This window comes from Danio rerio, chromosome 2 (genome assembly GCF_052040795.2).
Source record: "Danio rerio strain M-AB ecotype USA chromosome 2, GRCz13ab, whole genome shotgun sequence".
NCBI lineage: Eukaryota > Metazoa > Chordata > Actinopteri > Cypriniformes > Danionidae > Danio > Danio rerio.
This window is the reverse complement of record NC_141022.1, coordinates 46,672,874-46,696,704: the sequence shown is the minus strand read 5'-3', so window position 1 is coordinate 46,696,704 and position 23,831 is coordinate 46,672,874. Positions and strand designations below refer to the sequence as shown.

Here is a 23,831-nt window from a genome sequence, read left to right as displayed (position 1 = left end):
GCGCACATTTTCTATCGAATAAAAGTTTATCCTACTCAGTTATGCGCGTTTTTTATGCATATTTTAAAAAGTTATGTGCATCATGACGTTTCTATCAATCATTTTTATGCACGTATCCAAAATGAGCATTAAAATAGGTGGGTGGAAACGTAAGGCTAAGGTGAGAAATACCGCTTCATCTTTAAAAAAGGGGAGGAGACCGACAGAAACTCTGAGTTTAGAGAATAAAACCTGCTTTTGACCAGGTTAGATTCACAGAGTAAGTTTCCACAGTAACTGACTCTGAGTTAAAGTTACCTTTCTTTCAGAAACATGCTTGACTTACCCTGCTTTCTAGAGTTTAACAAACCTGCCATTTTGAAACGGAAAACCCAGAGTTTCTCTCATTTCAGGGTAAAAATACTCTAAGTTTTCAGTTAACCTCCTTTCTGAAACAGGCCCCAGGTCTTTCACCAGACTTTTTCAAAACAGGCATGTCTGACAGCTTTCTGTTTTTTGAATGCAGTTCCTTATTGGATCCGTATCGGACACAATGCTTCATTTTAAGGCTTCTGCTTTCGAAACAATTCAATGGCTTGTGTAACTATTTATCCGTGTCAGTGTGACAGCTGAGCCCTTCACCTATTCAATCACATCACACTGAGAGATTACAGGCGCGCGCACGCACACACACACCCACCCTCAGTGAAAGAGTCAAGTTCATTTACAGATTATAAAGTCATCTGATCAAAGAAAACATACTCCGTCAGCTCAGCAGTGATTATAACAATCACTGGGTGTTTTCCTACACTAACATGAACTCGTTTATGAATCACAGAATGAGGAAAATATCAACTCTTCCTTTTTTCTTAATGAACAGAATTTTCATATCTGTAATGTTTAATCATTTAAACTTTCTACGGGTTTCTAACATTCTTCAAACTGTCTTAAATTGTGTGCACTAGAAAAAGGAAATCCAAAATTATGATAGAATTCTAATTTTTTCGGTGAATATTCTGAAAACAACTAGTTTTATTTTTTTATCAGTGATGGACCATTATAGTTTTTAAAGGGGACTGATACTGATTTCACAAAAAAAATTTCATGTTTCATTCAATTCTAATATCGATATTACACTGTATTAATTTTCCGTAGACAAGCAGTTTTGCATATTTTGTGATTTATGTTTTTATTATTTACCCCGTTTATCTATGCTTTTGAATTGCATTATGGGATCTTGATCTTTCTTCCAAAACTTTTAACCTTGAAAAGTTTGAGAAAGTGACTTTTATTAACTTTTTTATTAGTGTGAAGTGATATATTGTCTGGATCGGTGTTGTATATTACAGTACAAAAACCTAAATAAACTGGCAGTACATTTTCTGTTATTTTACAGACTTAATTCTCAATATGTTATTTGTTATACATTATATTATTTCAAACTACTGAAACGTCAAAAAAGTCCCTTTGTTAAACTGTAGTTGAATTTTCAACATCAAAAGTCGACAGAACAGAGATCAAGATCATAATACATTTCACAACCGTAAATAAATAAAAAGCACTTGTGAATCAAAAAATACAGAAATTCTTAATTTACAGTTTTTTTTTTTTTTTACAGTGTAGTAAATTGCAATTTTTTTACAACTATATTTTTCTCTATTAAATTATTTTAATGAATATATAATATATCAAGAAAGGTACATGTTAAACACTCAAACTGCGATTTTTGCTATTCAATATTTCTTTTACAACACTAACTATTATTTGATGTATAATAGAACATATTTAATAAACTTAACAGATAACACCAGTGCTATCACTATTTGTTAAAAATTATACATTTTCCTCCTCTAGAAAAATATTAATTTACTAAAGTGCTATGCTGACAGTTTATTTTATGGTCCAAGATGTATAAGACTGAACTAATCAATGGTATTTTTGCAATGGGTTTGCTCAGAGAACAAAACTGAGGTAAATCAAAACGTGAATCTCATTACCTCCATGTAATTAATCTTTAGTATCTAATTTATCACATTATTGCTGATAGCTTTAAATATATATTGGTTAATAAATATGGGTGGTCAATATATCGGTGCATCCCTTATTGTCGTAATCTAAAAAAGCCACTGTTTAAAACATACAGCTTCTATAGCTTAAAGGCACATTTTATATTTTTAAGATTTTTGCAGATTGCTTTAAATGAATCCAATATCAGCTGATAAATATCGGTGGCCAATATATCGGTGCATCCCTTTTTGTTGTTATCAAAAAAAAACAGTTTAAAAGCTACAGTTTCTACAGCTTAAAAAGGTTTCAGATTTTTGCCGATAGCTTTAAATGAATGCAATATCGGCTGATAAATATCAACAGCCAGTATATTGGTGCATACCTATTTGTCATTATCTGAGAAAAACACTGTTGAAAACCTACAGCTTCTACAGCTTAAAGGTAGTTTGAAGATTTGAAATTATTGCAATGGCTTTAAAAAAATCTAATATCGGCTGATAAATATCAGTGGCCAATATATCGGTGCATCCCTATTTGTCATTATGTAAAAAAAAAAAACACTGTTTAAAAACCTACAGTTTCTACGACCTAAAGGTCGTTTAAAAGTTTTAAATTATTGTGATAGCTTTAAATAAATCCAATATTAGCTGATGAATATCGCTGGCCAATATATCAGTGCATCCCTATTTGTCATTACCTGACAAAAAAAAAACACTATCCTTAAAACTTCAATATCTGCATATAAAATTCAAAGAAATAAAAATGACATTTATTGCGACGACACTCAGTGTTCAGCGATATGAAGTCGTTGACCTTCTCTGTTATAATGCATTTATTTCTCTCATTTTAAAATAAATTGTCATGCAAAAACAAAGCAAACAGCACAACTACTAAAAACATGCAAGCACCATGACACAAAATAGTCAGTCAGAATCCAGTTCTAGGCGCAGCATTGTTGTGCAACAGGCTACAGAGGAGCGATCAGCTGAGATAGCTCAATTTCACATCGAAGATCACATTAAACATCAGTATTTCAGTTTAATGCCTTTCCATATGTTTTTGTCAATCTGTTGTCATATTTCTCTTCACTGTGATCCAACAAGGATTATAGGAGCCCTTCAATATAACGAACACACACACATACATGGACTAATAACCCATAAAACTCGCAGAGATTACACACTCGGACAGGAATAATGTATGCCGGTGCTCTGATGGATAATAATCTCAGCACTAAAAACCTGAAGTCCAGAGTCTCACACAGAACACCTCTGTTTGTGTGTTTGGTTTGTAAAGCAGTTGAAAGCCTAGAGCACAGACAGGGACATGAAAGAAAGAAAGAAGCCAAAGCTGAATGCAGTTAAAGAGTAGCGGAGGCATTTGGGGACAGAGAGGAGAGCAAACTGAATGGGTGACAATGTAGCAAACCCAAGGACACTGCAGATCACACATTTGCAAGCACTTTCTCTCCCAGAGCACAGTCAATGTGCTTTATTGTTCACATGACTCTATTTCCTGAGATACAAACTACTGCTGGACATCAGCATATCAGCTACATCACACAAACACGCCACTTCTGTGTTATAAAAGCAACGTCACAACAGAAACATAGTCTCGTTGATACTCCAAACCATCAGTATATCTACTAAACCATCATCAACATCATCAAAACGAGCTAACTCTCACTGAGCTTAACAACTCAGTTCCAGAAACAACATATAAAAGGTGCTGTGTGAAGTTTTTGACTCTTCTAAAGCATAAAAATACCATAATATGTTTGCAGATATTTAAGAAACATGCTAGGAGAAAAAAAATATCTGAAAAACAGTGCTGAATTCAGATATTCTGCTTTAATAATGTCTGTTACGTGCCGGAACGCTGTCTTTGGTTTATATTTCAGCAACCCGGGTTGCCTCATTGGAAAACGCATTTCATTCGATCTTTCATTCAGAAAGCTCTCAAAGCATGCACCCATGACCGAAATGCGACCTCCAGTGAGCGGTAGCAGACTCCAAAATGAGATGCAGATTCAGAGTTCCACATGAGATTATTAATTAGCAAACAATATAAATATTAAAAACATAAACATTGGGTGAGAAGGTTATGGCCCGTTTCCACTGAGAGGTACGGTACGGCTCAGTATATTTTATGACCGTTTCCACTGTCAAAATGTACCAAAAAATTAACCGTTCCGTACCACTTTTTGGGTAGCCTTTCAAACGGGTACTAAAAGTCGGAGCTAGATGCACAGCTGAATGCTATTGGTTTACATAGATACGTCACTAGCTCGCACACAGGCCAGGGGAATGAAAACAAAGGACACGGCAATTTTAAATACACAGCCGAGACATTACAGCGTAATAATATATACATATAATAACGAGCCATGGTGAACCCAAACTTTAACATACCCTGTCGACGTCTTGATGAACAGCCACAAAGCAGAGCAGAATCTACCCAGTGCCCTGTTGTTGTTTACAAGGTCGTCTAAAGTGTGAGTGATTTCACTTTCTCGAGAGAGCTCACCGCGCAACTATATTTGAAAAACAAACTTCTTGAGCTGAAGATAATAACATTTAATCCTTTCAGAAACAGAACGTGAGAATGAAGTGTAAAAAAACAAAGAAGCCAGAAAAAAACTAAGGAGCAAATGTTCTTTCAGCAACCTAAAACATGCGATGTTTAACTATTATCCAAAAGTATCAAGTTCAGTGCCAATCGTTACTGAAACTTTTAAAACATCCATTTCTATACACATGCAGTGATTTTTCATTTTCAGCTTTCACTGACAGAACTGATGCCATTTCAACAAATAATTGAATACATCCTGCCAGTAAACTAAAGTTGGTGACAATTAACTCCACAACAATATTCAATACAGACCTGAAAAGCTATTGTTTATGTTTGCAAGGCATAATAATTTACAGCTGGCTCAAAACTTTCACACGTCAGGCTATCCTTAATTGTCGTAAAATTAAATTTGCCATAACAAGAACCCTAGATGAGAATATAATAACTGCTCAGCCAAAATGAAACTATATATTCTCATGATAAACCTCTACAACTTCATAATAACAACTGTCATCACAGCCATATACAACAGCAGCTGTTCTGTTTAAGAGAAAGCAAAGTGGCAATAAGCTTTTTATTTAACACTGGCTCACCACACACGCACCACACACTCACAGGTGGCCAGCACTGAAACACACATAAACAATTATCCGCATGCACTACTAAAAGACAAAATAATTTATTCATGTGAACAAACAAGCTTTTGTCATGCTCGCTCCAGCTCGTCCTTCATATTGCTCTGAAATCTCTGGGCCGCAGATCATTTAACTGTAAAAGCCGTGTATTGAACGCTATTACTCTAAGTGCTGATCATGAAGGCTGATTTCTCAGGCGCAAACCAGACGTTAAGCTATTCTGGGAGATCTGTTGGTGCAAACAGTGGTCAAAACACAAGCCCAAATTGTTTCTCCATCTCACACAACAAACATCCATGGGCATTTTGGATTTAGTTGTATTGACTTTTATTTTTTTGATCTGATTTGATTATGCTGGTACACTTACACTCACCGGCCAATTTATTAGGTACACCTGTCCAACTGCTCTTTAATGCAAATTTCTAATTAGCCAATCACATGGCAGCAACTGAATGCATTTAGGCATGTTGACATGGCCAAGACAATCTGCAGCAGTTCAAACTGAGCATCAGAATGGGTAAGAAAAGTGATTTAAGTGACTTTGAACGTGGCATGGTTGTTGGTGCCATTTCACAAGAGAAATGGATGTTTTTACAAATTTCAGTACTGATTGGTATCGAATCCTAGTACCGTGACAACACTAGTCTTCGATAAATATTGCGATATGAATAAAATTTCACCAGATGACTCTATTTGGAAAGAATTTATCATTTTAGATTGATTGGGATGATTCTGTTGGGGAGGGCATCTGCATAAAAAAATCTAATAATCAAATTAAAAGCATACATAAATACAAAAAAGAAAAAACATACAATTGAAATAATGATGTATCGTTTTTTTCATGTCTAATAGTATTCAAGTACAGTAATTATTAACAAAAATAATTCAATAAAATTAATCATTATTAAAGTTACTGATGGTATAACTTCTTATGCCTGAATGCTTTTATAATTCTCATACAGTCACAGGCCTCAAAAACACTAGCAAATGATAAATTACAAACTCCTCAACAAATCGTGCAACGTGACTATTGCGAATGATCACATTACAATATCGATGCTGAAACGACATGTTGCAAAGCCCTACTTTGGTCTTGGTAAAGCGTTCAATTTAATAATCAAAAGATGGAGAAAAAAATGCTGACAATACTGGAAACATAAAGATAAAATACTAAAAGCCAGGTTTCAAAATTATGTTTAAAAAAATAGAATTACCAATGTATTTGACTAAAACAGTATTACAAACATTCATTAATCGGCAGTACACTCACATTCCAGTTGGGCGAATGTTTGTATGTTTGCCAATGAATAGCATGTACATTTAATTCTTTCTGACAGCAAAACATTTTAAATTAAACTTGTAATCATAATTTCCTCAGTGTAAATTCAATTTTTGACAGCATGCTGCAGAATAGACAATAAATAATGCTGAAGCAACGAGTTAGTCATTACTTTCTATTGAATTATCTGTCATAAATAATTTTTACAATCCTCTAAGCTTTTATTTACAGTAAAAACAAGCTTAGGGTGGGGATGCTTGCGTTTTGTGTGTCATCTGCACACCATGTCCTGAAGCAACTGAAGTAAACACATGTTGGATGTTGGAGGTTAACGATTAATTGATAAATTAATCATTTATTCAAACAATGACTGATCGTGGGAATTTGTGAAAACTCGCATTCCTCGCCGATACCAATAGACAAATGAAATCAAATGAGTCGCGTGAGGCGGAGTTTGCTCTTGGAAAAAAAGAAAAATCAAACGATGACAACATGGTAGCCCCCGTGAGAGGTCGACCCGCTATGAACAACAATAAGGGCATTTTCTATTAGTATGACATGTTTAAAGTTTTGTAATGATATTTAAGCCCTAATCTGTTTTTATCGTATAAAAATGTTCAAATTATCACAATAACACTAGGCTGATGTTAATTACATCCTCAGCGCCCCATAACTGCTAACGACGCGTCGAGCTGAGCGTCTGCTGGAGTTCTCGCGCTCAACCGACCGCTTGTTGATTCCTGACCGACAGCGTCCCTGTTTTGGCGCCTCGCTCTCTTGAAGTATATCTGCGTTTTAACTTCCAAACAACGGGTTACATGTATAAACCGTGTAAAAGACATCTGAGTTATGACTGTTAGCCTAGCAGCAGCCTCATTGAAACAAAGCCTAGGACTCACTCTCTCACACACACGCACGCACGCACGCACACACACACAAATACAAGACAAAAGTTCAAGACATTTTGTTCATCAAACAGCATAACGTTAATGATGCGTCAGCTGTAGCAACCAGCCGTGCACACCAAAACTCAATATACATAATATTGCCTTCTATTAAATGCTGTCATTTCTAAATAGAGATAATAATAACATGGAGAAAACTTCGTCCTTTACAACATTACTTCGTATTGCCCTACTTCCCAGTGGATTTCAGAGCACCATTGTGGACATAAAGAACAAAGAAGGCGGATTGGAACACTGTAGCAGGATAAAAACACACAGCGCTTTATTTAATGGGGAATAAAGGCGTTCTTTGAAGTGTTGAGCAGAGTTAAAGTGTCCGGACGGTCCTGATCCCTTCCCCCGCTCACTCACTCCGTCTCCACACCGCCATATTTGCAGCCCTCACCGGCGCAACTATGTTTCCAAAGCACAATCAGATGATACAGTGAAACAGCATCTCACCTTGGCGATCGCTCTCCGGTACCGCATCGCGGCCTGCTGGACGAGCGACTGCACTTTAATGTTTCCGTCTCCGCACGGAACCACGACCCGAGTTCTCCCAAAACACACCGTCACTTTCATAGTTCCAACACTCCTTCCCGAATCCAAGGGAAACTCGGGATCAAAGGCTCCCGTGCTCTGGTGTCAAGATCATCAATAATCTTTGGTTCAGCACCTTGGCGGATCGGTGTGACTTTACGGTCGGTACCCGTTCCGTTTCATCGCGGCGGACGCTGTGCCGCGGTGTATGACCACCTGTTTAGTGTTTGGGGTCTGTGTACGGGAACCGCGCCGTGTTCAATCGGTTTGGGAGCAACGACAATGGGTTTTGTGCGCCCTCTGGCGGTGAAGCCGAACTGCCGTATCGGTAATGCTTGAAATTGGCACATATTATGAAATATATATGTGACACTATTTGTTCAAAAATTAACGCCTTAACTTTTTTTTTAAATAATAGTAAAATGTGTGTTTATTAACATTCGAAGGATTTATTATCTTTAGGAGTCTTATGGATGAATTAATGAAATCTCAGTGTCTTAAAGGGCCAGCTACCTAAAATAAACATTGTGTTAAAGGGATAGTTCTTCCAAACGACCTTCACTTGTCACCAGGGGCAGATTGTGGGATTTTGGGGACATAAGCAATTCCAACCAAAGGGCCCAAAATTTATTTTGCTGTTTTTTTTTTTTTTTTTTTGTAAAATATATTTCCATCTCGTTTTCTACATTTTATTTTTATGCAAATTAATAATGACATGTAAAGCACCTTGTAAAACTTTTGAAACTATTTGTTTTCTTAAGTTGAATTCACAACTAAACATAATAATTGAACGATTTCGTTTTTAAAACTAAATCTTTACTGATTTGACTGCTGGACTGGTCCATGATTGAAGGTGGGGAACACATTTGCACAGATGTAATAATTACCTTAAAATTAACATTTTTAGACCCTCACTGTATACAAAATATAATAGAAAACAATGTTATGTATAATTTATAGTATCATTTAGACTTCTAGGTATTTATTTGGGGTCCCTCAGATTTCATGGGGCCCTAAGTGGCCGCTTACCTTGCTTATTGGTTAAATCTGCCCCTGCTTGTCACAAACCTGTTTGAGTGTGTTTGTTTAATTTAACATAAAATGAGTTATTTTGGAAAATGTTTTGGAAATCTGTAATTATTGTTTACCACAGTACAGCAGTCAACATTTGAAGTGGATCCAAGTTTTGTTGAAAAGTTTCACAATTGTCTTAAGACAAGAGTGGCTTTTGTTGAATAGTTTTATGACAACTTTGATGAAAGGTTTCCAAACACTCCAAATGTTGACTTCTATATTTGTTTTTCCCATATGATAGTCAATATTTACATGTTTTTTAGTATATCATCTTTAGTGAACAGAAAAAAGAAAATTTTGGAACCACTTGGGAAAAAGTATATTTCATTTTTGTGTGAGCTATCTCTTTAATTTACTCACTCTCCCAAGATGCAGATGAATTTTATTTTTTGTATAATATTTATGATGACTTTAAGCCATAACCGTGAATAAAAACGTAATAAAATCCAAGTCAATGGACTAAAGGAATAGTTCACCCAACAATGAAAATTTCCTCACTGTTTACTCACACTCAAAGTGTTATAAACTTTTATGAAATTCCTTTTTTTTCTGTTGAACACAATATACGTATACAAATTCAACACATGTGACACTCTGTCCAAGTAGAGATCGTGTCAGACATCCACTCTGATCAAGGAATCACACTAACCTTCCCCCGTTAGAATGCATCAGCAAAAGAAAGGATTATCCAACCATTTTGCCATTATGGATTAAAGTTAACGAATATTTAAGATATTCTGATAGAGTTATAACGTGAAAAATAAACCACCAAAATAAAAGGGTTATATAAAAATAGCCTTTATGGTTCAATAAACCAGCTTTACTTTAACCCTTATGTACTGTTGGGGATGTTTTCATCCACTCATGGGGTGATTTTGTGTCTTGAATTGGCTATGACTTTTTCTTTGTTTCTGCTAGCAGAATGATTTTCAGTGACAAATCTTATTTGACGCATATTTTGACAAAATGCTTTGAAAATTAAACTGCTGTAAAATGCATTAGATAAATAATGTTTTCTTTTTTTTCTTGCATAAGTCTGTTAATCAACCTCAGTGCGGATTAAAACTACTACTTTGGTGGAAAAAACACACACAAAATGACGTATTTTCAATCTAAAAATAATAGGACTGGAATTTTTCAAAATCTTTTATCAAAATCTTGGACACGTGAAACAACATTGCCATTGATGCATTGTTTTTGATTTGTTTAATCCCTAATTTACTGTTGGTGGCTGTTTTTGCCTCACTGACTTCCATCATAACCACATTTTTCTGATTACAGCACCATGATACCATATAATCATGCATTTTTAATTGTTGGGGGTTCTCCCAGTTGGGAAGAGATAAAATTGGTCCTTTTTACTGTTGATCATCAGTTGGCACCAATAAAACTTTAGATAGGCCTGAGAAAAAAAAAAGAAAAAAGCTTAGTTTCTGGTTTTTACATGGAGTATAACAGCAAATTAAAGTGTGTGTATGTGTGTCTGTGAGTGTGAGAGTGACCTGTGCACACTTACCTTGATGTGTCTGAGAAAATCAAAATATGAATCTTGGAACTGGAGTAAGCAAAAACAAAGACTGTGTATTTGTACACCATCATATGTAGTGATAATGGAAGTCAATGGGGCAAAACAGCCACCAACAGTAAATTAGGGAGAAAAAAATTAAGTCTAGCAATGGGTTAAAGCCAATGTTGTTTCTAATCATTCACATGTCCAAAAAAAAAAAAAACAGTCCACAACTACTTTTTATATTGAAGATACACCATTCTTTGTGATTTTTTTTCACCAAATCAGTGACATGTTTTGTAAATTTTATATACAATTTAGTAGTTTTCATGAATCAGTGACATGTTTTGTAAATTTACTGTACAATTTAGTAGTTTTAATCACGACTGAGGTTGAGTAACAGATTTATGCAAAAAAAAATTTGAAAAAATATTTATCTGATGCATTTTTACAGCAGTTTAATTCAGTGGATGTTTTTATCCCTAACATATCAAAAGAGTAGTCAATCTGAACAGTGCACATTTTTGTTGCATAAAATGTTAATTTAAATTCATAAACAAATCATGTTTTAAAAGGACAAATGAGATGAACAATATAAGATAACAAGTTGCCAATTACTTTCATTTTACACATTCCATCTCAATTTTTAATCTCAAACCCAGGGGTGTAGTGGACATTTTAAAAGTGACTTTAAAAGTGATCCTAACCCTAACCCTAACCCTAACAGCTGTATGAAATCCAAAAGTTTACATTCTTAATCACCTGTTTCTAAATAGTCTGTTTCTAAAACTAAGGAGGATGTATTCCACCCCCAATCTCCCGGGTTGCTAGGCCCCTTCTCAAACCCCATAACATAAATTAAATATATCTATTCATCTTTACGTTTTTTTTTTTTTTTATTTATTTCATAAATTGCTAACTTATTACTTCTTCAAAAGAATGTTTTTAAATGTCACCTCCACACATCAAGGTGTGAATAATTCAGCTTTGGTTTCCAGGCATGTGGGCAATTGTGTGTGCATTTATGTATATACGTGTGTCACATTTAACTTTCTGCTAGTAGGGCAGAGCTGTACTAAAATAGAAACAGTGGGCAGGTGGTATTGGACAGTGATACGGTGCACACACGCCCAGGGCCTGATACAGATTAGTTCTGCAAGCCCAGTTGAGTGAAGCTTTAGTGGAACAGCTGTAGGATTACAGGAGCACACTTTGATCTACGTGAGGTACAATGACCAGATGCTCAAGAAGATCCATTGCTCATAAAGTCCAGCAGCAAACTTTACTACTAGCACCTCATGTCATGCTATAGTTAGATATCGGATCTGCGCCGTCTGTGTGTTAAAGGGACAGCTCATCCAAAAATACAAATTCTGCCATTATATTATGGAGTTCCATTTGTGCCAAAATTCCCATGCCTGCTTTCTGCTTTCTACTTCCCATTTGTCTTCGTCTACTCTCATTGCCCGCATGTTTAGGAAAATCAGCATAGTTGACGTACATGTTGTCTGTTGATGTTGTCTTACAGTTTTTTACAATAGCTATGACAGTTTTTCCAATACATTTAACAAGTTTGCTAAACTCTTAACGCAGCAACACACCTAAAACAAACAATTGACAAAACAGTTAATTTCATGCTCAAAATCACACATTGTAAACTAAACTTCTAAACTTCTTTTCAAAATACAATAATAAACACACTACACCATGTCTAACAAAACACTGCGAACATGTTTCAAAATGACATAATTGTTCAAAACACAAACACATGTTCTCTTCCAACAGAAACATTCAGTCAATCAGAAAACACTGACAATAAAAACACTATCATCAGCTAAAATTACAGAAACTGCATTAGTTTATGTGTCAGCTCTGCCCTTATATTTAAAGCCTCTTTACATTTTCATTTTGTTGGTTTAGAAAATGCAGGCATTTTCGTTCTTTTACTGCAAAGATTCAATACAAAAATAAAGAAAATAATTGCTTTATAAAATTTATAGTTGATTTTAAAAAATACAGACACAGAATTGCTGCAGTACAGACTTTATTTGCAAAAGGACATCACTGCTAGATATACAAACAGAAAAACCATCGCAATTATAATAAAAAAAACAAAGTAATTTTCTATTCTGCCTGGTCTTCTGCATTTGCCCGATTTCTTCTCTGGCCCGGCATGGTAACGATGGCCCTTTGGCCTATTATGTTTCTCCTACGGCGATGCCTTTTCGCCAAGTTGAAGCCAGTCTCGTCAACATAGATAATTTCATGTGGGACTTGATTGACCTCCAACTTCATGACTCTCTAAAATTAATTAGACACAGTGTAAATGGTTCACTGTACTATAGCTAATGTATGTACTAATGAATGCCAGGTTTATTGAGTCATTTACTGCAAAACAGACTGTGCATAAAGTAATCACTGTATTGCATAACCTTATCTGGACGTATTGGTGACGGAGTTTTGCAATGTGCTTACTGTTCCTTTCAAAAACCTTATGAGTCCTTTTTTAGAACATACATATGATCATGTGATTTGAAAAATCTCAACACATGAGTGTGCTTTCTAGATGGGAATCATGTTCATATGGGAGATGGGAGCTGTCATATACAGTATACACACGCACACACACACACACACACACACACACACACACACATACATGCATACATACATACATATATGCAGGGAGTATATTTGTGTTTCAATTGACACTATGAACAGCTGTTTACTTTGGCTTTAGCCTATATAGGTTCTGTTAAGAACATATCTGTTCTGACATACTGTGTGAAAGCATTGGTAAATTGGACTGTAAAATTACATTGTTTTGGTTTTGGTTGAGTTTGTGTGTAAAAGAAGTTCAAGCATTTTAAATTTGTGTTAACTGAATGCATTTTGTGTCAAAGCAACAAGAAATGTGTTAATTGTATAGCCCACGAAGATGGATGCTGTGCTAACCGTGTTAAGAGTTTAGGAAACTTGTTAAATGTATTGAAAAAAAGTGTCATAGCAATTGTAAAAAACTGTAATCCGTTGTCCTGTCGGTTTTAGGTTAACTTAATCGTTTTTACAATTTTAAGTGGATTGAACATTAAATAATTACGTTGCCCTCAAAAAACTAAATAATTGTGTTGTTTCAACACATTTTAAACAATTGAATTATGTTATTTAATTAATACATTTTATAAGTGCAAAAAGTTTTATTCTTCTGTTGAACACAAAAGAAGATGTTTTGAAGAATGCTGGAAACCTGTAAACTTTGACTTTAATAGTATTTGCTTTTCCTACTAAGTCAATGATTACAGGTTTCCAACATTATTTAGAATATTTCTTTTTGCATTCAACGAAAGAAAAAACAATGATTTGGAACAAGTCAAGGGAATAAATTATGACAGAATTCTCGCCTCACAGCAAGAAGGTCCCTGGTTCAAGTCCCGGCTGGGTCAGTTATCGTATCTGTGTGGAGCTTGCTTGTCCCGTGTTGGTATGGGTTTCCTCCGGGTGCTCCGGTTTCCCCCACAGTCCAAAGACATGCGCTATAGGTGAATTGGGTAAACTAAAATTTTCTGTAGTGTATGTGTGTGAATAAGTGTGTGTGGAAGGTTCCCACTTAAGGGTTGCAGCTGGAAGGGCATCCGCTGCTTGAAACATATGCTGGATAAGTTGGCGATTCATTCCACTGTGGCGAACCCTGATTAACAAAGGGACTAAGCCGAAAAGAAAATGAATGAATGAATAAATGAAATTGTCCGTAGTGTTTATTTGTGAATGAGTGTGTATGGATGTTTTCCTATACTGGGTTGCAGCTGGCAGGGCATCCACTGTGTAAAACATGTGCTGGTAAAGTTGGTGGTTTCAGATCTGCTGGCAGTGCATGTATTTATCTTCTCATAACCAGCCCAAATGGTGGGCTGAATCTGAATCCCATGCTGGAGTGAGTCTGCAGTGACTCATCATTTATAGATGAGCATCTGTTTTTGCTGACAGAGGCACTGAGCCCCTCCTGTTTTTCAGTTCATTCCACTACAACAAATCTGGCACATAGTTTCCAACCAAAGCAATCAACACTGACTTGAGAGTTCTTTGCACAATTATGTCATAAATGCTGCTGTAGCCTCAATGTTTTACAGTAGCAAGCTACAAAAACTCAGAATAGACCAGTGGTTCTCAAACTGTGGTACGTGTAACACTAGTGGTATGCTGAAGAATTGATAAATATTTAAAGTAAAAAACAAACACACTTTCAACCTTTTGACACACAACACCGATGTGATCAGTAAATTGATTTGAATAGGGTGAACCTTTTATTTTGTTTTTAATTTTGTAAAGTTTGTTATGTAATCAATCATTTGTAGCTATCTCATCCCCATATTGTAGATTGTTGGGGGCGTATACCATATTTTTATATGCCAGGTGGTTTAATTATAGTTTAATCAAAGGCTTTTCCGACACACAAAGCCTACTCCAATGCACAGTAAGCAGATCTAATATCTAATTAAAATATATGATCAAACTCATATATTTAGTATACAAGCTAATATTTAGATTTCATTACTTTTTTTTCATTGCTTAATTAGGCCTGCTACTCTATGTATTTTAATACTGGTCAATATGGTGGTACTTGGAGAGACCATTTTTTTCTGAGGTGGTACAGTACTTGTTGAAAAAAGTTTGAGAACCGCTGTTATAGACAGCTTTATATTCTTTCTTTCCTTTCTTCCTTCTTTTTTATTTTCTTGCTTCTTTCTTTATTTTATTCCAGTCTTTCTTTCTTTCTTTCTTTCTTTCTTTCTTTCCTTCTTTCTTTCCTTCCTTCTTTCCTTCTTTCTTTCCTTTCTTGCTTCTTTCTTTCTTTCCTTCCTTCTTTCTTTCCTTCTTTCTTTCCTTTCTTGCTTCTTTCTTTCTTTCTTTCTTTCTTTCTTTCTTTCTTTATTCCTTCCTTCCTTCCTTCCTTCCTTCCTTCCTCCCTTCTTTCTTTCTTTCTTTCTTTCTTTCTTTCTTTCTTTCTTTCTTTCTTTCTTTCTTTCTTTCTTTCTTTATTCCTTCCTTCCTTCCTCCCTTCTTTCTTTCTTTCTTTCTTTCTTCTTTCTTTCTTTCTTCCTTCCTTCTTTCTTTCTTTCGTTCTTTCTTCCTTCCTTCCTTCCTTCTTCCTTTCTTTCTTTCTTTCTTTCTTTCTTTCTTTTTTCCTTCCTTCCTTCCTTCTTTCTTTCTTTTCTTTCTTTCTTCCTTCTTTCTTTCTTTTTTCTTTTCTTTTCTTTTCTTTTTCTTTCTTTCTTTCTTACTTTCTTTCTTTCTTTCTTTCTTTTATTCCTTTCTTTTTTCTTTCTTTCTTTCTTTTATTTTTTTTCTTTCTTTGCTCCTTTCTTTCTTTCCTTCTTTCTTTATTTTCTTCCTTCCTTCCTTCCTTCCTTCCTTCATTCCTTCCTTCCTTCCTTCTTTCTTTCTTTCTTTCTTTCTTTATTTTCTTCCTTCTTTTTTTCTTTTCTTTTCTTTTCTTTTCTTTTCTTTCTTTCTTTCTTTCTTTCTTTCTTTCTTTCTTTCTTTCTTTCCTTATTTCAAAAATGTGGATTTGCATAAATGGGTTTGCAATCAAGCTATGACATCATCATTAATAGTGAGAACTGAGAAAGTATGTGAGAACTGAGAAAGTATGTTACTCTTTTGTCACTAGATGGCGCTGTTTCATCAAACTTCTTTTTATTAAACGTATTAAAACAAACTAAAATTTTAATATTTGTTTACTTGCTTGTATTTTTTATTTATTTATTTTGAGTAAAAGTTGTTTCTAAGCTAGTGTTTTTGTTACGTTTGTTTAAGGTCTGTTACACTTTTTATTATCAAATGCTTCTTCTTCTTCTTCTTCTTCTTCTTATTATTATTATTAAGTCTCAAATGTAGACATTGTTTTGAACTTTTTCAACCGGTATAGTTTAGGGCGAGTGACAGCCTATGCTCCACCCAGTGTGTTCTTGTGTATGTGTGTGTGCGTTGTCGGGGCCTCTGGCTGCATAGTCCACATCTCCCAGACGCATCATCAGAGCTGACGTGGGCTCTACGTGTGCAGCGAGTCGGGCTTCCACTCCACCCGTAACGAGTGACGAGACTCTACGTAAAACTCGGGTAAGTTATTGCTGGCACGATCCGCCACCAGACAGACAGAAAGGATCTGGAGATGAACGCAGGAAGATGAACATGTCGCCACTGTTCAGTTTGTTTTTACAAAATAAAGCGAAGCTGTCATGGACGCTGTTCCTGGTTCAACTAATGTTAGCGCCAAACTACCGTTGACAGGAAAATAAACCCGCGAATAACTGAAAGCGATAGATATATTAACTTAAAAGTTTGGAGTTGGTTATAATCAGACTAAAACGCGCACAAAAATAGTCTATACAATAAAGCGAAATGGTCAACTTACATTCATGCTTGGCGTTATTAAAAATGTATTGCATTTGTGGAGAATGACGTAACGGTTCGGGGACGTGCAGAAAATAGTGGGCTAACCTAAAAAATGTAAAACTTTCTAGTGTTGAAAAGCTTTCCTATATTTATTTGTGAGCTTGAATGTTACAATTGTGTACCCATGCATGTCAGATCCGCGTGCCACTGTTGCTGTTACATAAGCTCGAGCTGTTCAAAGTTTGCGCGCGCTTGTTCTGTCAGTCAGAAAACATTAAGTAAACTGAGTTCAGATAGAAGTCTGGAAAGAAGATCTATATGCTGAAAGTAACTGAGAAACGAAATATTTCGTCATGAGTAGTTTGAGTCTGCTGGAATGGTTTAGAAGTGTGTGCAGACTGTGCGCTGGTCTAGTAAACGAGGAAGTGCACGCGCCTGCAGCTTGCTCTTTCTCCCCCTCTCTCTCTGTGTGCGTGTGTGTGTGTGTGTGTGTGTGTGTTTGTGTGCCGTTTTAATCACCAAACTGCTGTTATTGCATTCATTCTGAACACCAGTCAGTCTGTTTGTTTTTCTGTTGCAGTCATGTAACATATGGGTCAGTCAAGAAAGAAATAATTTTCCTATTGTACAGTAAATCAGAATATGACCTTAGATTTTTTACCTAAAAAAAAAAACTCAAAATGTACATTTTGCTGTGATTAAAGAACACCTAAAGTCATTCAGTTTAGCAATGTTTAAATTTATTTCACTATTTAAAACAGTAATCATTTGATCCCACATTTAAAAAAATACTACAGTAATTTATAAAAACTATAGTGTTATATTACAGCATTTACTTTTGTTTAAACTATTTAGTATTAACTATAACAAACTGATGGACTGTAACAATACGATATGATACTTTCATTTTTATCACAGTATACTGGTGTAATTTAGTATATACAGTTGAAGTCAGAATGATTAAATCCCCTGAATTATTAGCTTCCCCGTTTATGTTTTCCTCAATTTCTGTTTAACGGAGAGAAGATTTCTTCAACACATTTCTAAACATAATAGTCTCATCTCTAAAAAATGATTTTTTTTATCTTTGCCATGATGACAGTAAATAATATTTGACTAGATATTTTTCAAGACACTTCTATACAGCTTAGTGACATTTAAAGGCTTAACAAGGCTAATTACGTTCTCCTGGGTTTTCTCCGGTTTCCCCCACAGTCCAAAAACATGTGGTACAGGTGAATTGGGTAGGATAAATTGTCTATTGTGTATGTGTGTGAATGGGAGTGTATGGGTGTTTCCCAGTGAAGGGTTGCAGCTGGAAGGGCATCCGCTGCATAAAACATATGCTGGATAAGTTGGTGGTTCATTTTGCTGTGGCGACCCCAGAGTAATAAAAGGACTAAGCCGAAAAGAAAATAAATGAATGAATGAATATGTTGCAATGCATAGTAGAACATTATTTCATCCATATTTGGAGCATTTTAAGCTGAAACATCATGTATATGATTCATATATAAAAGCACTTCTGTATATTTAATATCATGCAAACAACACTTTTGGACATCTCGTCTTTAACTTTTTTTTATGTCTGATGCATGGAGTAAAGTACAGCACAGAAATTAATTTGTTTGGTTTTTCTCATTGAGTTCTTCTGATTAGATACTGAAGCAGTGACTCGCTGTTTTGTCATAAATTCGTCAAGCACGTTTAATTTCTCATAAGATTACGAAATGTTTTGTTTCTGCCTTATAGTTTTATGTTAGGTACAGTATCTAAGACCCACACAAAGGCAAAACATCCACTAATCTCCTTACATTTTTACACTGTAAGGAGATTAGGCTTATTGACGGTATCAAATTTTCTTGTTGCCATTAATTGCTGAAGCTTATTTCACTGTATACAGTATTGTTACGATATTGACATAAACTGAAAAAAGTTTAATAGGTACAAAATGTATAACATAACAGAAAATGTTTATTTGCTTAATTGTTAAAGTCAGAATTATTAGCCCCCCTTTAAGTTATTATTTTTTTAAATATTTCCCAAAAAATGTTTAACAAAGCAAGAACATTTTCACAGTGTGTCTGATAATATTTTCTCTTCTGGAGAAAGTCTTATTTGTTTTATTTTGGCTAGAATAAAAGCAGTTTTTAATTTTTTAAACACCATTTTAAGGACAAAATTATTAGCCCCTTTAAGCTAGTTTCTTTTTCAATAATCTACAGAACAAACCATTTTTATACAATAACTTGCCTAATTACCCTAACCTGCCTAGTTAATCTATTTACCCTAGTTAAGCCTTTAAATGTCACTTTAAGCTGTATAGAAGTGTCTTGAAAAATATCTAGTCAAATATTATTTACTGTCATCATGGCAAAGATAAAATAAATCAGTTATTAGAAATTAGTTATTAGAACTATTATGTTTAGAAATGTGCTGAAAAATCTTCTGCTCCGGTTTCCCCCGCAGTCCAAAAACATAGGGTACAGGTGAATTGGGTGGGCTAAATTGTCCGTAGTGTATGAGTGTGTATGGATGTTTCCCAGAGATTGGGGTTGAGGGTTGCAGCTGGAAGGGCGTCCGCTGCGTAAAACATATGCTGGATAAGTTGGCGGTTCATTCCACTGTGGCGACCCCAGATTAATAAAAGGACTAAGCCGAAAAGAAAATGAATGAAAAACATATTTTTCAAGTCATAATTAATGGAGGAAGCACATTTTCACAGTAATTCCTATATTTTTATTCTAGAGAAAGTCTTATTTATTTGATTTATTTATTTCTATTTTTCATGTCTGTTTCTTTTTTAAACAATTTTAAGGTCAATATTGTTAGCCTCCTTGAGATTTCTTTTTTTCAATTGGTGAAAGAACAAACCACTGTTGTACATTTGATTGCTTAATTTTTTCCCCAAATATGATTATTGATTTTTTCCCCTCTCCCCTTATTAACTAGGCATACAATAACAATATAGCCTACAAAACAGCACACAGAATACACACCCTTTTTATATATGTACAGTATATTTACATATACATTAGTGGTGTAATGGATCTCACGGTTCAGATCACATTATGTTTTTTTAGTCATGGATCAGACCATGTTTTGGATCAGCCAAAAAGAGGAGGAGACAAATAAAATTTGCAGTCCTTTTATTACAAAAACAGTACTGCAAGACACTTTTGGTTTTACCAAACAGCACCTCCAATTTAATTAAAAACTAAACGAAGAAATAATCAGCTGCATAAAAATAAATAGTAAAATATTAAGTACTGTGAAAAATGCACTATTACTACTGTTGCTGATAATGCTAAATGTAAAAATCTAACATTATATTTTGTTCAACCCATATTTATTTTTAGGCTAATTTTCAATAAATGATTTCATTATTCACTTATAAAACGCCATGTTTCATTGCTAGATGGATCATTTTTTAAGGATTATTTAGTATATTTTTAATGTTCGACTTTCATTTTTGAGCATCTAGGTCAGGGGTCACCAAACTTGTTCCTGGGGGGGGCGGTGTCCTACAGATCTTAACTCCAACAATAATCAAACACAACTGAACAAGCTAATCAAGGTCTTACCAGGTATACTTGAAACATCCAGGCAGGTGTGTTGAAGCAAGTTGGAGCTAAACCCTGCATGGACACCGGCCCTCCAGGACCGAGATTGGTGACCCCTGACCTAGGTAAATGCATATGACTGTGATTATAATCTTTACCATAAACATCAGTGGTTATATTCAAACTCTAAACTGTTATTCCAGGACTTCTGTGTTATTTATTGCGTTTTTTCAAACACAGATTTGAATGCAGAGATTCAAAGGATTAATAAACGTAGGCAAATTACCATCATTTATAATTTATGTTGCGTGGGTGTTGAGATCCCGATCTTTATATGATTAATCGTGCAGCTTACACTGAATGCATTAATGCAGGCTAAACAAGTAAAGACAGAAAAGACCTAACAAACCCACTACATCCTGAATAACCTACCACAAGCCTAAATGCTTTCATCAATCACCCATCAACTTTGATCTGTTACACCCCAAATATACATACAATTCACACATTTAAATGACATAAAAAAAACTAAATAATAGTTAAATAAAAATAAGTAAATAATAATAATGAATGAAAATAATGAATTGAAACATTGAAAATAGGTAATGAAAAAATAACAAAAACAATACTGTAGAAAATAAAAATACATGTTTACAAACACTCAGTTTTCATAATATTCATATCTGGTTCCCAAAGATAGTCATAGTCCTTTTGTTTGTCTTTGATGATATAATTTAGTCTATCCAGTTCAATATATTATACAATAGCCCTTCTAGCTTGAAGAAAACCAATTAATCGCCTAATTAACCAAACTTGCCTAGTTAACCTGATTGACCTAGTTAAGGCTCTAAATTGCACTTTAAGCTGAACACTAGTATCTTGCAAAATAACTAGGAAAAAAGATGTACTGTCATCATGGCTAAGACAAAATAAATGAGTTATTAAAACTGTTATGTTTATCAGTGTGTTGAAAAAAATATTGTCTCTCATAAACAGCACTCTGGAAATATCTGAAAAAGAATGGACTTCAACTGTACGTTTCTCTAATCCATGAACATTTCACCACCAATTCAAACCTGTATTATTGCATGTCATGTAGGATCACCAGATTGGCAAGCGGTGTGCTTAAATGAAGGGTTATTGCATCAAATTCAGCAGGCTGCTAAAAAATCGGATGACGTTTGACTCCGCAGAGCGCTGAGTGTGCATTTCCTCTCTACTCTGTTGCTAGGCCGTTCGCCATGGAAACTGCAACCGTAGCGCAACAGGAAGCCAGTGCAACTGAGAAAGCAACAAGTCAGGTACAGTCTCACTCTGACTCACTCACACGCATATAAGACTTACACAAATGGATGACGCTGGTTTCGTTTTCTGTATAAAGCCCATGCTTTAAAACGTTATTTGTAGCTGAACATATGATGTAATGCACATTTGTGTGCCAAGACAGGGATTGTTTTAGATAATAACATTGGATGGTTGGATTATTGTATTTAGATACTGCTGTATTTAGGTGAATCTCTTTTTTGTCAAATAAGTTTTATTTGGTCATTGAATAGATACTATACTGTAGTATTACTTACTTACTCCCAGGGCTGTTTATACCGAAGTTGATATTTAGCCACTCCATGTTGGTGTTTCGTAACATCTAATTTTTAAAGAGAGGAAAGAGACTAAGCTGAAGGAAAATAAATTAATTCATGTCTGATATACAGTTAAAATTAGAATTATTTGCCAACCTTTAAATTTTTTTATGTTTTTCCAAATATTTCCCAAATGATGTTTAGCAGAGGAAGGAATTTTTTTTATTTAAGTTTTAATTTTTTTTGCCTCCTCGCATGGGATCAAAATACCATTCAAGGAGTTTTAAAAAATTTTATCTGGCAGACTGGCACAAATAAGTAGACACCTCCTTTCTCACAACGAGTTTCTGAGTTTTCTCACCTTTCCAACCGAGTTTGTTCTTTTGAGGTAATCTGCAAACACTTTAGTGCTGCTGCGAATAGCCTACCTTGTAAACGCCTTTGCTGCTTATTCAAAGTACCTGATTGATTAAATGAATTAAATTGTAATTTACCGAAGCAATGTATGATTTTGTTAATAACCATGTATACAGATAAATATACAGGCTTCTCTGAAACTTTGATTATTTCACTTTAATTTTATTTAGGCAAGATTATTATTTTATTTAACATACCAATTTGCATTTTGGCACTGAAGCATATAGCGGACTGGTTTTGAAGCACTTCACCTCAGATGGTATTCGTTATTCTTGTTTATCTAGTAGATAACTGACCAACAACAAATATATATTAAAATTAAGATAAGAATGATGCATTTTCATTTTCTCAGTCTCACTTGCAGCAAGTTCAGTTGAGGGAGTGTTCAAGCAAATCATACATTTAGATTTATATGTATATAGTTGAAGTTAGAATTATTAGCCCCCCTTTGAAATGTCACTTTAAGCTGTATAGAAGTGTCTTGAAAAATATCTAGTCAAATATTATTTCCTGTCATCATGGCAAAGATAAAATAAATCTGTAATTAAAAATTAGTTTTTAAAACTATTATGTTTAGAAATGTGTTGAAGAAATCTCTCCGTTAAACAGAAATTGGGAAAAAAATAAACGGGGGCTAATAATTCTGATTTTAACTGTACATAAACAGCCCAGCCTGTAAGTATACAATGCAGTGATAATTAAAACAAACTCAGAGCAAAGGGTCAACAACCTTTTTTTTTTAGAAGAGCCATTTAGGTTTTTTTGTTTTTGCCAAATGCATTTTTTTGCAGAGTCATCGGGGTGTGTATATTACTTTAAATAATACAGGTTTTACAGGCGCAACTCAAAAATAAACAAATATGAAGCATTACAAGTTGAGCAAGTCCATAAATGAAATAGCCACAATTTATTTAAATTCTTTTAAATAAACTCTTGTTTTTTTCTGAGTAGCAGCAGAATTTAAAATAAACAAACATTTTACTATTATTATAAAAAAAGTTACTTGAAACAAAAACGTTTTAATTTTGGCTTGTTTTAAATAACAAAAATCGTACTTTACTATTATTTTGAAAATAAAGGGCAAATTAACTGCACGCTTGGTGCCATATAAACGCAGGTTGTTTGCCCTTTATTGGTGTGGTGATTCTAGTTTATCCACAGCGCCACACCTTTGCACAACACAACAATTTTACGTTTTTTCAAACACAGATTTGAATGCAGAGATTCGAAGGATTAATAAACATATGCAAATCACCATCATTTATAATTTATGTTGTGTGGGTGTTGAGATCCTTATCTTTATATATATGATTAATCGTGCAGCTTACACTGAATGCATTAA

At 34.7% G+C, this 23,831-nt stretch overlaps 2 protein-coding genes across 34 annotated transcripts in view; one reads left to right on the top strand and one right to left on the bottom strand.

The window, feature by feature from the left end:
* Nucleotides 1-8,215, bottom strand: part of pard3ab (par-3 family cell polarity regulator alpha, b) — a 189,776-nt gene extending 181,561 nt beyond the window's left edge. For 26 of the 28 annotated variants that reach the window (XR_015477619.1, XR_015477622.1, XR_015477620.1 and 23 more), the window contains exon 1: nucleotides 7,878-8,195. Coding sequence is in view for 5 of the 28 variants with exons in the window: in XM_087239134.1 (XP_087095260.1) it covers nucleotides 7,878-7,997 (120 nt within the window). In the remaining 23 variants the exon portion in view is untranslated. 28 annotated transcript variants of the gene reach the window in all.
* An 8,354-nt stretch (nucleotides 8,216-16,569) lies between these two features.
* crema (cAMP responsive element modulator a) overlaps nucleotides 16,570-23,831 on the top strand; it is a 41,173-nt gene continuing 33,911 nt past the window's right edge. For 2 of the 6 annotated variants that reach the window (XM_087241274.1, XM_087241271.1), the window contains exons 1-3: nucleotides 16,570-16,653; nucleotides 20,536-20,617; nucleotides 21,724-21,793. In XM_087241274.1, the coding sequence (XP_087097400.1) occupies nucleotides 21,734-21,793 (60 nt within the window). In that variant the 5' untranslated portion in view covers nucleotides 16,570-16,653; nucleotides 20,536-20,617; nucleotides 21,724-21,733. Of the gene's footprint in view, nucleotides 16,654-20,535; nucleotides 20,618-21,591; nucleotides 21,794-23,831 lie in introns of all 6 variants that reach the window. The other 4 variants (XM_087241272.1, XM_087241269.1, XM_087241273.1 and 1 more) reach the window with 2 other exon arrangements.